This window comes from Peromyscus californicus, unplaced genomic scaffold, assembly GCF_007827085.1.
Source record: "Peromyscus californicus insignis strain IS unplaced genomic scaffold, ASM782708v3 Scaffold_8__1_contigs__length_139910024, whole genome shotgun sequence".
Lineage (NCBI taxonomy): Eukaryota > Metazoa > Chordata > Mammalia > Rodentia > Cricetidae > Peromyscus > Peromyscus californicus.
Genome location: NW_026294606.1, coordinates 12168858 through 12186036, shown reverse-complemented (window position 1 = coordinate 12186036; position 17179 = coordinate 12168858). Strand labels below are relative to the sequence as shown.

Genomic DNA, 17179 nt, shown 5'->3' with positions numbered 1-17179 from the left:
CCCCAAAATCAGTGATGTCACCTCGTGGTCAGGCACGTTGTTCAGCACCAGGCTGTTGTCCTAGAAATGCAGGCGTTTTCTCTGCATTTGCATCTAACTAAAGAGTTTTCCTCTTCCTTCTGATATTAGAAAATTATCTTAGGGGCTGAAGAGATGGCTCAGTGGCTAAGATCACTAACTGCTCTTCCAAAACACTTGGGTTCAATTTCCAGCAGCCAAGTGGTGGCTCACAGCTGTCTGTAACTCCAGTCCTAGGGGATCCACCACCCGTTTTGGCCTCTGCATGAGCTGGGGATGCCAGGGGTGCGCAGACAGACATGCCGGCAAAGCATCCACAGACATAAAAATAGTAGTGTATGGAAATAATTTTTAGATGATCTTAACCATTTCTTAAAGAAAGAAAAGAGTAGACAAGGTGACAAGAATGTGATGTTTCCGTGGGACAGGAACCCCGCCACAGTGAGACTGTAGGGGAAGGAAGACAGTTTCCCCTTGAGTAGATGTATAGTAGAACATTTTCTTGAGATCTGGCTACATTCCATCTTTGAGCAACAGCTTCTGGCACAAATACCCTAGGGTAGCTGGCAGCATTGTGACATACTGGGCACCCAGAAGACACGCTGCTCCCCAGAAGGCTGCTGCCCTCCTGCTGCCTAGAGCTTTTGTTCTCAAGCTCTTTGGGGAAGAGCTGGGGCTACAGATTTCCCCTATGTTCTGCACTCCGGCTTTTTCCCCAGGGACATGTCTAACTCCATGCAGAAGGCAGGAGGGCCTCCAGTAGTCTGTCAATCATTTGCACAGACATCCTATGCCTCTTCATGCCACATTCTACCTCAACACTGGGCCCTGTGGTTTATGCAGGGGATTCTCAAAGCTTGTGTGTGTCCATATCAACTAGTATCAGAGATGCAAAGGCCTCGTGGACCAGGGACCTACCTGGGCATCTGTGTTTCCACAGTATGCTCACAATCCCTTTGGGAATGGGACCTTACTCTGCTTCAGGTTACAATCACCTCAATGTGCCCTGTAGACACGAACCTCTCAGACACTGCCCTCCCTACCCTGGTGTTGCCAAAGAGCCAGCTCTACCCCTTCCCAGACTCCTGCTACACCTGCAGAGCTTGCCTGTGGGTGGATATGTGGAACTTCAGCTAAGGCCTTCTGTCAGGTAGGGTGATAGTTAAAAGGAGGTGTTATGCATGGAGAAGGCAAGACCCTTCTGCAGACCCTACCTTCAGGTCAGTTATAGGATCCAAGTCTATGGTACTACCTTCTCCAGGCTTGGTGACTGAAATCTCTCTCTCTCTCTCTCTCTCTCCCTCTCTCTCTCTCTCTCCCTCTCTCTCCCTCTCTCTCCCTCTCTCTCCCTCCCTGTCCCTCCCTGTCCCTCCCCCCTCTGTTTCTCTCCCTTTCTCTCTCGAAGGTCCAGGCTGGCTTCGCATTCACTGTGTAGCCAGGCTGTCCTTGAGCTTATGGCTCCCCTGCCCCGCCCTCCTTAGTGCCGGAACTCCCAGTGTGCACTATCACACCTAGTTCCTGCAGTACTAGGGATTGAACCCAGGGCTTCATGCATGCCAGGCAAATGCTCTACCCACTTATCTATAGCCCTCGCTCTGCATCATTGCCTTGAGGAATAAATACAGATGCATGTGCGCTCACAGCCCAGTGTGTGTGGTCAGCATGGGACTGAGTTTCCTCTCTGTGACTTCTGTGTGATTTCCCTGTCATTAACATCAGGCCATTCTCTTGATGAGGGAATCGGGTGGATCTTCAAACAGAGGAAACAGGAGGCAGCATTCTTACGGCTTGGTGGCTGTCTCGTGGCTCCCTACGGAACCTGACGGGCTCAGCTGTGTCTGGCGTGTGTCTTTCACTCTCTTCTTTCATCTGGGTGTGTGAACAGGGCATGTAGCCTGTGGGAAGTTGGCCACTAGTGCCTCCTGTGCCCCCATGAGCCCAGGTTGCCCCAACCCTGCTCCATCTTCTGTCCTCCACACGAGTATCCACAAGCCATGAGAAATAGAGTCAAAGGTTCCCGAGAACCTTGTGAACCAGCCTTGACCCCCAATCCGTAGCAGGCATCTGTCCTGTTTCCCCAGTAGCAGTGAGCCAAGGCTTAAGGAGATCTTGAACTTGACTGAATAACCCAAAACTAACCCACTTATAGTTCATTTCATAAAATGTCCCTTACTTCTAATGAACATCCAGGGCATAGAGTCTTTAATGTCAAAACTGGATTACACTTAGAGCTGACTGTCCTCAGAAGGGACACGTCACCCAGGAGTGCCTACCCTGCCTGGAACAGCCAAGGGCCTAAGGCAGCTGTTGACTTCTTCCTTCTCCTCTTTCTTTTCAGGAAGGTTTTTCTTTTTGTTCATATTTTCCTAAAGAATATGTCTGCTATCAACTGTTAATCTCTCTGTGAGTCCTCCTGAACGAACACAGGTGGACTCTTCATACACAAGAAGCAGCTCCCAACACTGTCATGGTCACTGAACTGCAGAAGGAAGTTCTGCCAGAGTCTACCCTCATACACACAACATTGAGCAAGGTGGGGAAGCCCTGAGTTGTGAAGACCTTGTAGTCTGTCACCTGTAGCCTCGGGTTTTGGTTCCAGGAAGGTTGCAGATGCTCTGCACACAAAGTGGCAGATGTGTGCATTCTCCGTGGACCGTGAGTCACCTCTAAGCCACACCTAATACAATGTCAGTGCCATATTGTCCTACTGTATTGTTTAGAGAATGGCAATGGATCTAGAGACAGGAATTAAAAGCACTTGCCGAGGACCAGGGTTCAGTTCCCAACATCCAAATTGAATGGCTTACAACCACCTATAACTCCAGTTCCAGGGGATCCGACACTGTCTTCTGGCTTCTATGGGCAACTGCTACATGCATCACACACAAAACTCCAAATAAAATAAGTCTTTATAAAAAAAAACAATAACAAGAAAAAAATCTGTACATGTTCAGTCCAGACACGATTTTTCTCTGTAAATATTTCAGTCTGTTGTGGTGGCTCCGTGGATGTGGAGTCCACATACACAGAGTGCTGACTTCTACTGAGGGATGTGTGAGGGAATAGAGCATGCTGGGCTGGGTGCCAGAGTTCTGTTTCATGCCCACCTCACTGTGCTGAAGGGATTAGAGGCTATGCACAAGAAGGAACCACCTGCCCAGGGAACAACACATGTAGGTGTCTGGAGGCAGGAACAGGTCAGCGGGCCACACAGCTGGTGCAGGATGAGAGGCATGAGATGGAGGAAGAGGGCCAGGATGATGAAGGCTCACAGCATAAAGGTTTGCCATGTTGGATGAGCTCAATAGTCCTCCTGTGTTCAGGACTGCTGATGTTCAGTGAGTCCTGCCTGCCTATAGTGTCCTGAATAGGCTGTGGCAAGGCAGGGCAACCCTGTGCTCTGAGCTATTAGATGCCAACCCACATACTGAATATTTGGTATCATGGCTGCAGGATCCTGCCCTCTTATGCCTGAGTACAGATGCTACAATTAATGTTTGCTGAAGGGCAAGGTAGCCTGTGTGTGGCTGTGCTGTGGGGACCCCAGGGCACGATACAGGATGCACTGCTCACTCTGGGTGCCAGCTTCTACCCCACTCATGATAAGATGGACCCCAAGTCCTCTCTGTTCCTCCATCCCTTTGTGCAGTTCTCGGCAGGGTCTCTGTATCATTTCTGTACACACCCCGGCTGTGCGGGAACTTAGTGCATGGAACATGGTTCATCTCCACCATCCTCCCTGGTTCTCAGTGCTCACTGAAACAAGGTGAAGGCTTAGACAGCCATGCGGGAATAGGTAGTTGGTAAAAGCAGAAGACTGCAACCCCGATCCCATTCAGATCTGTTTATGGTCCAGTGTAGCAAGTCTCTGTCTGGGACAGTGTAATGTCAAATCCCACACTAGCAGTAGTGCTGTGCCACCTTCTCTCGGGTGTGAGCGCAGGATTCGGAAGCCTTCTCCACCTCCTTTCTTTCCCCACTCTGTCACTTTCCCACCCTCATCTATCAGCTACCTGCAGAAGAATGACTGTGGAAGACCCAGACAATGGAAGGAGACCACCAAAGCTCTCCCCACACTAAAGAAAGAGCACACAGCCACCTCCCCCTCACATCCTTGGCTCCCAGGCATTTGGTCTGGGATGGAGCTCAGGGGTCACTCTGCTCTAGGAGCTGAGTCCACTCTGGTGTGTCCCTCCTACACTTGGAATGCCACGGTGACAGGCAAGACGGTCATTACCACGTCCTTCATCCCCACTCTCCTTCACATCAAGGAATTCATGAGTGAATAGAAGCTTCAGGCCTTCAGCCAGAGTCTGCAGGAGCTGTTGACAGAACTTCACAAAATACCGGAGTCCCCAGGGCAGCTGTGGAGGCAGCAGGTCACCATTGTAATCCCAAGAGCCATAAATTTCATATTTGTGAAGTCATCAAGTCAGGAAGTCACTAAACTGCTGTTTGAGCCACAGTTCCTATTTTCTGACTTGGGACATACATTGTGCAAAGCCAAAAAAAGAACGCAGAAGCAGTTATTCATTCACCAAGAGAGTCATGTGTCTGACTGGATAAGCAGCCAGCAGCATGGTGGGAGCTGGGGTTCCGTGACCACAGACACAGGCCTTCCTCTCCACCTCATCATCCTTTCTATGTCAGGGGAGATGTCTACAGAGCCTGTGATGGGAAAGCATGCCACTCCCTGCCATGGTGCCTCATCCGTATGTGTCTATGCATGCACATATTCATGAGTGTGTTTGTACATATGTATGTGTTGGGGGGGTGTTCAGAAGTCAACACTCTTCTATTGCTTTCCACCTTGTGTTTGGAGACAGGGTCTCTCATTGAATCTGGAGCTCACTGGTTCTGCTGGTTCGGCTGGCTAGCAAGCCCAGGGCATCCCCCTGTCTCTGCCTCTCCAGTGCCGGGATTGCAAGTGCACCCCATTACACCTAGGGATTGAACTCACGTCTTCATGTTGTGTACTTCACACTTCATGGGAGATGTCTCCCTGGCTCTGTTGTCTACTAGAATCTGATGACACTGTTTCTGCCCGCTGTTATGGCTGCTGTGTTTGTCTACACCTTTCCTCCTCTTCAGTCCCACTCACTCTGCGTGCCTTGGGAGCAAGAACCAGGCTCGTGTCCTCAACATCTACAATCTTAGCTTGTAGAATAGTATGTCAGTGGGAGGAACTCTGAGGAAAGGGACTTGCACAGGGCTCTGAGAGAGGAAGAGGTGGTTAGCTGAGGAGGGGAGTATCCCAGCAGAAGGAGTATCTGTGCGAGCCCTAGGGACCTACATGTGGCATGTGACCAGTCATGGGAAGGGAGGTGGCCAGGCCAGAGAAGCCCCTGTGAAGTAGCTGACCGTGTGACATTTTCAGAGTGTATAAAGACGACTACCTGGAGGGGCAGAGGGACAGTGGGAAGAGAGGCAGGAAGAGGAGAGGTAGGGGAGGCAGGGGGATAGGGAGGAAGGAAGTTACACAGCCTGGCTGGTCATCCTGTGGGGCAATGGTGGAACTTAGCATCTACCACTACCAGCATCCGGGGTTGATGTTCTGTGAGTAGATGGGACAGTAGAGGAGTGGAATTAGGAGTTCAAGGAGGTGGCAGGAGTGAGGTGAAGGCCTGGACTCCAGCAGGAGAGGTGGGGAGCTCAGCAGGGCAGATGCCAGGGGGAGTGTCCTCCGAGGACAGGCAATTGCAGTCCCAGCAAATAGGTGGATGCAGCATTCTGGTGAATCCCAGACTTCCATCACTGTGGGGAAAGACTTGAAGAAAACCGAGGGAGGTCTCAGGAGAGCGGAACCCCATGGATAGAGGAATGCCCCCAGGTGATACAAGATTGGCTGGGTGGAAGAACAGGTGGTCCCACTATTGTCTTGCGATCACTTGCTGAGAGGGGACACTCTGAGGGCCCCCCCAGGAAGGGGAGCTGGAGACCATGTCTGAAATGGACCCATCACCGATGTCTTCAGGGGGTGAGAAGAATGTTGTTGTCCATCTGGGTGATGGAGGTGGGAATGAGGTGGGGAGCTTGAGAAACTTCATTAGAAAAAGGAAACCCAGGTGATTTTGAGGCACCCGTGTGGACACTGGGTAAGGAAGATTGGAGCTATGTCCTGTGGCCCGAGCTGCCCCGGGAGCTCAGGATCATCCCTGTCACTTGCAGTTTGGATGGCCCTTGGCACTTTGCTTTGATCTTTGTCAGTGTGTGATGAGAAGGGACTGCCACATGTTCCTTTTCCACAATAGCTCTTTAGAACCTTAGTTAAAACAACCCCCAAGAAGCCCTTGTTCCCTATATTCAGAGCAGAGTGTACGCACAATTCAAAGGGGATGAAGCCCACAAGTATCTCTCAGGCATGTATGTGAGTGTCTCAGTATGTCCCTCTGTATAGAATGTGTGTGTGCATACACATGCATATATGTGTGCACACAGGTGTGTGTCCCTGAGAACTTGGCAGGTGTGTATGATGGGTCCCCAACCCCTGAGCTCTTAATTCCCTGGGTTTGGTTTACAACTTAGCAGTTCACATTTCCAAGTTCTCCAATGCGGCTGCTGATGGCTGTGGCGGTTGCGGTCGTTTGATGGCCTTGCCCGAGTCTGTGGAGATGTCTGGTGCCTAGGCAGGCTACGTGAAGAGCAGTCGTCATTTGAGACATCTATAGGCCTGGGGAAATATTCCTACGGCACATCCAGATGCTGTAGTATTTGCCTGGGGAGAGAGAGTGAACCTTCAGACTACATGATGCTTCTACATGAGAATGTTTAAGGGACCTGCAAAAACCCCTGCTAGAAGGGCTAAGGGCCAGTGATAGAGCCTTTGCCCAGTGTGTAGAGGGCCCTGAGATCAATCCCCATCCCAGCCGACAAGATACTAAAAAGACAAGTGAACTGCCGAGCTTGCAAGGCAAAACTTAAATATGCATTAAAAGGGAAATTAGGTGCTGGAGAGATGGCTCGGTGGTCATGGGCTCTTGCTGCTCTCCCAGAGAACTGGGATTTGGATCTTAGCACCCACAGCAGACAGCTTACACCCACCTGTAACTTCAGTGCTGGGGAATCTGGTGCCCTCTTCTGGCTTCTGAGGCCACTTTCATATGTGCCACTTTCACTCACACAGACAGACACATATACACATAAGGGACAATAATAGAAATAAATCTTTTTGGCTAGGCAGTTGTGGCTCATGCCTTTAATCCCAGCACTCAGGAGGCAGAGGCAGGCGGATCTCTGTGAGTTCGAGGCCAGCCTGGTCTACAGAGTGAGTTCCAGGAAAGGCACCAAAACTACATGGAGAAACCCTGTCTCAAAAAACCAAAAATAAATTAACAAACAAACAAATAAATCTTTTTGAAAACAGAATTGTAAGTTGGAGAAAAGTGAAGAGTTAACTTCCCATCTGTTTTGACCAAGGGAAACTTGAGAAAACGGTAGGCCACACAGGTAACAAACCAGACTCTCCTGGCACTGTGAGCTCCATGGTGCAGACGGCCCTCTTGAGGGTTAATTTAATATCTGAGCCTCGTTTTACTTAGTAATAAGATAAAGGGAATACGGTAATCCCTTTATCCATGCTTTAACTTTCCAGGTTCCAGTTACCTGTCATAAGCTAAGTCTGCAATTGCTAGATGGAAATTTCCAGAAATAGTTCACAAGTTTTAAATGTGCTCACTCTGAGTAACATGATGGCCTCTTGTGTTACCCTGCCTCAACCCATGGGGCATCAGGAAATCCTGTATCCTAGGATGAGAATCATCCTTTGTCCTGTGTGTCCACCCGGTACATACCACCCATCCACCAGTGACACCACAGCCATCCTGGTTATTGGTTCCTGCCATGCTGTGGCAACTGTGTCAAAGCCCTTATTTTACTTAGTAATGGCTCAAGAGGAAGAGTAATGATGCCCAAGAGGAGCTGTGCTTGACACCCTCTAGTGTCGGGCATCTGCTGGGAGCCATGGTGAGAGGTCCCTGTAGATGTCTGCTGTCCTGTTCCACCCTGAGTTGTTGAGATGAACTGGTCAAGTGTTCAGAGCTAAGCTAGTGTGGTGTGGTGTGCCTGTCTTCCTACATCCGTGGACCTTTCCAGTCAACAGTGCCTACTTTCCCCTTACCCATGCTGCCCCCCTCCATTCACAAACCGGTCCTCCCTTCAGAGGAAGCATGCTGGGCCTCCTTATGGTATCCTCTCCAGCCGGCTCCATGTCCACTACCTCTCATTCAATGTCACATGGGTTCGGTCACCGTGGTTCTTCTCATACACTGACTTTGGCTGATCTCTGTCCAACCTGATGTTTTACTCACACATTACATTTTTTCAATGTCTATAAATTATATTTGGAGTAGAGGTTTTCTTTTTTTTCCAGAATTGTTTCTTGACATTTTTGGGAGCATCTTGTTGCTTGATAATTTTTATGATTCCATAAATGTTCCATGAATAGCTAGTTTATATTCTGTACCTTGTGGTTTTAATAATACTGAGCATGTCTGGGTATGTAATCCCCCATTTTTCCCCTTGTCTCTCTTATTTGATGTCTCTTTTCTCATAGTTCATGCTTTCTTACATTTGGGGTGGTCTTTTTGAGCTCATGACTGGTTGATACTCATCTGGGCGGAGGCCGAGTGTCCTGCACTGGGAATGCTTTCCTACAGGAGTCAGGAAGTTGCTGCTGGCCTGAAAGTCAGCTCCTGCCCACTGCAGTGCTGGTATTAGTGCTTGTCTTAAGCCAGCTCGTGTGTGTGTGTGTGTGTGTGTGTGTGTGTGTGTGTGTGTGTGTGTGTGTGTACGTGTGTGCAGGTGCACTTGTAAGTGTATACACACAGAGGCCAGAGATCAACCTTACATGTCATTTCTCAGGAGTCATCCACTGGGACCTGGAGTTCATCAATTAGACTAGGTTGTCTGACCAGCAAGTCTCAGGGATCTGCCTCGCTCCAACTCCCCAGTGCTGGGATTAAGAGGATGCGCCCCCACTGTCAGCTTTATATGTGAGTTTTGGGGATTGCACTCAGTTCCTCCTGCTTGCTAGGCAAGCATTTTACTGACCGAACCACTTTCCCCAGCCCCAAGCTCATGCTTTTGTTTTTATTTGCCAAGTGATGTCGCTCCTTAAGTTTCAGCTCACTTTGTGTTCTACACATGCATTTTCAAATTATATTGTGGGCATCAAAGAAACCCTTCTCTTTGTTCATTAATGAGTGAAACAGAGGCTGTTGTGAGCCTCCCATGCCACAGTGAAAGCCAAGTTCAATCAGTCTTCCCACACTGCCATGCTTGATCAAAGCAGGTCATTCATTTGATCTGTGTGGCTTTGCCAGTAGGGTCAGCAAAAAAGCGTCCCAGCCTCTCTGAAGGAAGAGTTCAAAGACAGCTGCAGACTGATGTCAGTATCAGTTCACTGCTGCTGCTCAGAGACCCTGGGAAGCTGGAAAGGAAGCCCCCAAAAGAAACTCTACCTTCAGGTACTGGAGCAGAGAGCCCAAAAGAAGGAAATATTTGGTGAGTGTGTGTAAAGGTCAGAGGTCATCCTCAGGAGTTATTCGTCAGGAGCTGTCCACCTAGTTGTTGACACAGGGTCTCTCACTTGGACCTGGAGCTTGCTGATTACGCTGGTCCAGCGACCCAGCAAGTCCCAGAGATTGACCTGTCTCTGCCTCCCAGTGCAGCAGGGATTACAAGCACAAATCATTAGGCGTGGCTGTTGCTTGTTTCAATAGGGATTCTGAGGATTGAGCTCGGGTCATCATGGTTCAAGGCAAGCGTTTTACTCAGTGCACCACCTCCACCACGCAGGGAGACACATTGGTGAAAAAATGTTTTACAAGATGCACTGTGGAGAACACATGCTTAGCGTGCCCCAGATCCTGTTTGCTTTAGGAACTGATCTTGCTTTCAGGGTCTGCACAGAGGACACCAGGGTGCCTATGTGTTGCTAGTTCAAGGTGTTGGCAGACATAATGTTTTTGTGCAGAGTGTCTGTTACTCCTGGATCCCTGTCTCCCTCTTTCCTTAGGCCTCCTGGAAAAGCCACTGTGCATTCTTAGCTCTGAGTGAGCTTTCTCCCACCTAATAGTCCTTCCTCTCCCCCTCCCCTCCCCTCCCCTCTCCTCTCTTCTCTCCCCTCCCTCCCCTTCCCTCCTCTCCCTTTTCTCCCTGTCATCCCCTCCTCTCCTTCCTCTCCCTCCTCTTCCCTCCTTTCCCATCCCCTCCCCCACTGCCCATGCAGACATCCTTCCTCCCTCTGACTGGGATGTCCCACCTCAGATTCCCCTGGACAATAGCAACAGAGACTGAATGGTCTGTGGGCTAGGGTGTACCTGCTGCTCTGTTCTGTTTGTAGCCGATGATGCAGACCATATCCCTAGAGTCTCAGGGAGGCAGCCTACAGGGTCTCATCATCTCCCAGGCCCTCAGCTCAGTGCCTGGCCTCACCACCACCCACACATTCTCTAACCCTGGAGGGCACAGGAGGGTGGAGAAGAGGGTCAAGCCCTTCTGGCAAAAGTAACACCTTCTCTCTCAGCTCTGTGAGGGGCTGGTACAAGATCTGTTTAACCAAGAACCAGCCTCTGGAGGAGCATGCCTAGGAAGAACAAGGACTCTTGTAAGGACAGTTATCACAACATCCCAGCATAATCCTCAGGGCATCACCCTAAGACTGGCATTTCATAAGGGCAAACTAAAGGTCTGTTCACTTACTTATTGCAAGGAAAACGTTGGGTGGGAATAATCAAATGCTGAGCTAGGGAGGTAGCAAAGTCAGTGAGGTGGTGAGGTGGTTTTCTTGCAAGCTTCAGGACTGTGTTCAGTCCCCAGAACCCACACACATGCTTGTCATCCTAGCACTGAGACAGGGTAGGAGAATCTCGGGAGCTTGCTGACCATGTTCAGTTAGAGACCCCGTCTCAAAAAGTAAGGTTGAGAGCAATCAAGGACCACCCCAATGTCAGCCTCTGTCTTCAGCATGCACATCCATGTACCTGCCTGCATAACACACACACACACACACACACACACACACACACACGCACGCGCACACACACACACACACACACGCACGCACGCACACACGCACACACACACACACACACACACACACACACACACACACACACAGAGTTAAACAATTGGTCAATGAACAGTCTAGGGCCAGTAGAACCCAAAGATTAACCTCGGGGCTCTGTCCATAGACTCGGGCTAGAGTGTTGCCCACGACACCTGCCAGGTTTTTAGAAACAGAGGACAGCCAAGACAGAAGCCAGGCAGCAGCTTCCTAACTAGTTCTTCTATTTTGAGTTAAAAATAATCCGAGTCAGGCTCTGCCTGTAGCCTGCAGATACCTCAAGTTGCTGGGCGATTGGCGAGGCCAGCCCTTCTGGTCTTTGTCACTTACAGATGCTGAGCCTGTGGGTTCCTGTCTCTGCCTTCATTTCCTCCCAGCTACCACGGGCACTGCTCGGGCCCAGGGTCCAGGCGGTAACCACAGCTGTCAGCTACCTGTTGCCCGAGGGGAGCTTGGCCTCCAAGACAGAGAGTCGCTTATACACAGTCCCCTTGGGGAGCCTCCAAGAAGAGGGGTCTTAGCAGAAAGACTTGCCCAAAAACAAGGGGCCGTCTCCGTTTCCTCCTGTGTCTTCCCTGCTGTCTTTACAGTGAGATACTAAGTTCAGCAGAGCCAGACAGGGGCAGTTTAATGAATAAACACCAAGCAAACACCACCTGAGTCAAGAAGTGAAATATAACCCAAGCTGCAGAAGCCCCTCCCCCAACCCCCTACCTATCCATCAAAGGGGATGCGCTCCTAGTATTTACATTTTATGTCGCCTTTTCTTTTTCTTTCTTTCTTTTTTTTTTCAGTTTCACCACCAAGATGTACATCCCTAAACACAATCTTTTGCTTTTGCCCTCCTGGGACTTCGTGTATGTGGAATCAAGGAGTACGCTTACTCGTACGTGGTTGGGATGGGGGTTATGCATATGTGTACATGCTGATGGACATGTGCATGTGGGGGCATTTGTGGAGGTCAGAAGCTGGTGTTGGGTGTCTTCCTCAGTCACTCTCCTTCTTGTCTTTTGAGACAGGGCCCCTCCCTGAACCTGGAGCTCACCAGTTCAAACAGGCTGGGTAGCCTGCGAGCTCCTAGGATCCTCCTGTCTCCATCCCCTCAGCACTAGAACTACAGACACCCACCACCACACAGGAAATGTGAATCCTGGGGATCGGAACTCAGGTTGTGTGGCAGGTGCTTCAGCAATGGAGCTTTTCCCTGGCCTCAGTGCCTCAGTGCATTTCCTGTTTGTGACACTTAGTGCCCTGGGTAGCTGCCACTCACCCACTGTTGTTCCAGCCCGTTCTACTGTATGAATGGATTTGTTGTAGGATGTGACAATGTATTCAGTGGCTGTGAACATTGGGATTGTGTGCAGTTTCTGACAAGCACAGAGAGCCAGTCTGTCCTTCCAACATACCTTCTGGGGTGCAAGTGCACATGTTTGTTTTAGCAAAGGATCCCTTTTATTACAGTACTTTCATAACCTTGTTGATCTAAACCATGTAGTACCTGTCTCATCACAGGACAGGGGCCCTGCACATTTCAACAAGGAAAAAAAAGAGGGTTTAGGAAATATAATGGATCCTCTACATTTTTTTCTTACTTTCTTGAGTGCATTTAAAAAAATGAAGATGTGGGGCGTGTTACCTCAGTGAGCTTGCAATAACTTTCCTTAGGTTCATGAGATATTTTGTTTTTTCCTCCATACAGGTTCAAAGGAGGTTGTAAGCTCAAATTCTCTGTAGATGTTTTCCTGTACCTTAAAATGTTTTTCCTTTTCTCCACGACTCCTAGCCAGTGTTTGCCTAAACTCTGTGAAATCTATTGAAGAGTCTAATTATGCAAAATACCCTGAGCATCCATGGCAAGGAGAAAGTATATGAAAATGAGTAGTCGCTATCACAGTTAGATTCACAGCATTTAGACTTGCCAGTTCAAGGTGGAAAGTACGAAGTGGAAGGGTATTTAAAGGATAATAAAATTGGACTGAGTATGAGATGCAAATTTTAGAGATTAAAAGGGCTCCTTAGAAGGACCATGAGATGAACATCTCCAGGGGAAAAAGGAAGGACGTGGGAACAGGGCTTAGTTTGCTCCATTGATTTTTCACTCTGCTGACCCTGTTTCTAACACCCAGACGTGGAACTGTTGACCCTGTGGCATGAGTAGTGACAGGAGCCCCTCCCTGGTGGTTTTCCAAGTGATGGGGCTGATGTGTGCTCCCGATGGGAGCATGGGAGGCAAGTGTTGATCCATCTCAGCAACACTTGGATTACTCATTGTTCAGACATCTGCCAGGGACCATGGTGTCACGGTGTTTCCACTGTGAGCTTTATTTGGATTCCCCAGATTGGTCCCGGGTTCAGTCGCACCGTCTCTCTGGACATCTGCCTCATGGTGGTACCTATGGTATGCTGTATTGGGTTTATTTTTAAAAGAGAAACATTCTTATGTTGCCCAGGCTAGCCCTAAATTCCTGGTCCCTGTGGACCCTCCTATGAGAGAGGTGAGCACCACAGAGCCTGGAGCTTTCTTGTCAAGTTTAGCTAGAGAAAACCAACCAAGGCCTGAGGCAAGATGGATTAGTTAGCAAGTTGAACATGGATTTAGAAATTGGAATTCAGGCTCCATCTTTCATTTCTCTGACCCTGGGATCTCAGGCATGAAGGACTCTCAGAACGGAGAATGGCACTGAGATGTGTCTTCTGGTCATTTCTCTCCCAAACCAACTTTTCTAGGCAAATGCACAAATTCTTCATGTGCTGACACCCGGGTGCTTCTTGTTTTGGTTTGTTTTCCTTGAGACAGTGTCTCCTGTACACCAGGCTAGCCTCCAACTCACTATGTAATGGAGGATGGCCTTGAGCTACTGACCCTCCAGCCCCTACTTCCTGTTGGTGGAATGATAAGTGCACATCTCGTCTCTTCCTCCTCCCCCTGCCCCTCCTCCTTTGTCCTTTCTTCTCTCTCTCTCTCTCTCTCTCTCTCTCTCTCTCTCTCTCTCTCTCTCTCTCTCCCCCCCCACCCCGCTTGCCATCAATCACTGTGTTCTATGCCTATTTATGTGTGTGGATGTGCATGCCATGCATGTAAGTGCAGATGCCAAAGGAAGATTTTCTACCTTAGTCCTGTGAGGCAGGCTCTCTCACTGGACCTGAAGCTCATAGCTTCACCTGAGCTGGTCAGCCCGAAAGCTCCCTGAGTCTGCCTATTTCCACCCTCCAACACTGGGCTTACAGACACATGTGGCTGTGTCCAAGTGCTCTACCCCCTGAGCCACATGCCCAGCCCCTCACATGTGTGTTTGTACACACATTATCCTTTCTGCAAGGCACTGGTGTCTATGAAATAGAGCCAGCACACATTGTGCATGGCTTCCCTAGAAAACAGGCTCAGTTCTCTGTCCATATATGGTGTTTTATTGCGTGGCTAGGCATTACCCAGTAACCAACAAGGCTTTAATCAGCCCCATGACCATCTGAAAGGAGTTGGCATCTCGGGGTGCTTGGTGACTCACTGTAGGGGGGAGGGGCTGTTTCCATAGTGGCGAAATTTCGGAATAGCCTCTTGCAAGGGCCAAGAAGGGATTGGCTGCGCATCTTTCGCCCCCTGTATCTTGTGTATCTTGCCAGCTGCCCTGAGCTTCAAGCAGGGGCTTGGAGGGAGCCCTGGCCACTGTGCCAACCAAACGCCATTTCAAAAGGAAGTAATTTTTAAAGTTGCAACCTCCCCACCACTTTCAAGAGACGGGCCGTGTGGCAGGAGAAAGGGAAGTGTGGTCACATCCGGTTCCAAGGCCCAGCTCGGCCTCAACTGTGGCTGCGGCCTCAACATCTTGTACCCAGAGAAAGCAGTGTGAACTGCCCTAGTTTGCAGACACCCTTCTCCTGGCAGCTGGGACCTGACTGAGCTCTTCCCAAGTTCAATGCATGAAGGTGTTACTGAATGTTCTGAAACCTCATCTTCCTTGTTTTAGCAACACAGAGGCCACAGAGGCGTTCCAGGGACTCACTCTTTCCCAGATCTCATGATAGAAGTCGTGATTTGATGGAAAGGGTGGGGGGATGGCATAACTGGAGAGAAACGAGACTCTGAACTGGAAAAGTCACATCTCTTGGTGCTATGTCAGCCTGGAACACACCCTCTCTGGGGCCTAAGTTTTTGAAGTACCTCTTCCTCCTAAAATGCCAGGACTGCCCTGTTCAAGTGACTCAGTTTTAAGGATGCACCTGTGTGTTGTCACCCGGCATGGGGGCCTGGAATGCTGCATGTAGCTCATGATACCAGTGAAAATGGAGTCTTCAGTTCATCTTCAGATGCCTGCTGGACCTCAGGCTGTCTCTGTTGGCTCATCTCATGTGGCTACCATTCCCTGCTCAGGCACGGGATGTCGATGCCACCTGGTAATATCAAATAGTGTTTTAAACATGACCCTGGCACTGGGGAGAGGGTAAGAGAGTGAAGAAGAAGGCCTTGGGGGAGTAGAAGCATTCGTAGTCTTTCATGTGTGCTCCAGAAGGTTCTGTTAAAATGCCCCCTGGATTCCCCATCTGCACCACACCTGCGCCTGTGGTTAAAAAGTGGAGGTGAATCTAGGAGCTTCAGAGATACCTAAAGCCTGTGCCTGAGCTACACCGATCCCAGCTCTCTTACTGATCTCCGGAACTCCGCAGCCCTGCTGGATCTGTGCCATGGTCCACCTCCACCTCTCGGCATTTCCTTTTTTGACGGCGCACTGGCTCTGGTACTGAGCCTTCCTGTGACCTCGAGGTCTGGGTGCTGCCTGCCAAGCATGTACCCACTTGCTGGTTCTGGTGAGCACCTGCTGCCCGCTGTGGCTAGGTTCCTGTTTCCAGGTCAGAATGTCAGAGTAGGGGGTGACGCAGTGTGTTCTCTCTCCAGGATCAGGGCCAGAGACAACAATGGCTCCTACGCTTTGTGCCTGCTGCATGAGGGGAAGGTGCTGCACTACCGGATCGACAAGGACAAGACGGGGAAGCTCTCCATCCCTGAGGGGAAGAAGTTCGACACCCTCTGGCAGGTGTGTGTGTGTGTGTGTGTGTGTGCGTGTGTGTGTGTGTGTGTGCGTGTGTGTGCGTGTGTGTGTGTGTGTGTGTGTGTCTATCTCTCTCTGTCTCCCTGTCTCTCACTCTCCTCTCTCTCCCCTCTGAAGGGCACAATGCAGGCCCATGTGGCTGCTAGTTCCAAAGCTCTTAGAAACAAGAGGAGGGATAAGGCTATCTGTCCCCTATACCCCATCAACTTACTCTGATTTCTAGATGACTTGTTTGAGAAATCTTGACACAGAGAGACCACCATCAAGTCAGTGAGGTTGCAGAGGTTCCATCACCTGGCTCGAGCTATTAAGTTCTTGGTGCCCTGATATCATGTGCTTCAGGGCAGTGTTTGGAATTTAGCAGGAAGTCCTGCCATCCGGGACTGGAATAGCATGGAATATCACACACACACACACACACACACACACACACACACACACACACACACACACACAACACACACACACACACACACACGATGATAGATGACCAAAGAAAGAACCTAGGGACTGTGACCCAGCTGTTTCTGGAACTGCGAAATGCCGGGTGACATCAGGGTGGATAAACTATGTGGCATCACCCTCATAGCAGAGCCCCTGTGCGAAGTTAAAACAGCTGCGTGTCCAGGAACTTTGCAGGCCTGCTCTGCAAAGGGTTCATTCTCAGCCTAGTTGTCTGTAAACCTAGAGGCAACTCAAGCATGCAGAAGCACTCCAACATTGTTCACCCAGCTCCCCACAATTGCTACTAAGCACATTTTGCTACCTTAATGTGACATCACAGCTGTGTTAACTGTGGAGGCAGAAGGAAAAAAAGTTGAAGGCCAGCCTCAGGTACATAGTAAATTCAAGGCCAGCCTGGGCTGTATGGCAAAATCCTATCTCAGCAAACAAACAAACAAACGAGCCAATAAAGGACTAGATGATGGAGATGGTGTGGAGACTCCCAATCTCTAATGTATCATCATCTGGCTATGTGATGGTTAGTTTTAACGGTCAATTTGGCACACTCTGAATCACCTGAGAAGAGAGTGTCCGTGAAGGATTGTGT

General features: G+C 49.7%; 1 protein-coding gene across 5 annotated transcripts in view; it reads left to right on the top strand.

The window, feature by feature from the left end:
* Positions 1-17179, top strand: part of Syk (spleen associated tyrosine kinase) — a 76553-nt gene that overhangs the window by 33827 nt on the left and 25547 nt on the right. For all 5 annotated transcript variants that reach the window (XM_052728639.1, XM_052728642.1, XM_052728643.1 and 2 more), the window contains one exon: positions 15975-16113. In XM_052728639.1, coding sequence (XP_052584599.1) covers positions 15975-16113 — 139 coding nt within the window. The remainder of the gene's footprint in view (positions 1-15974; positions 16114-17179) is intronic.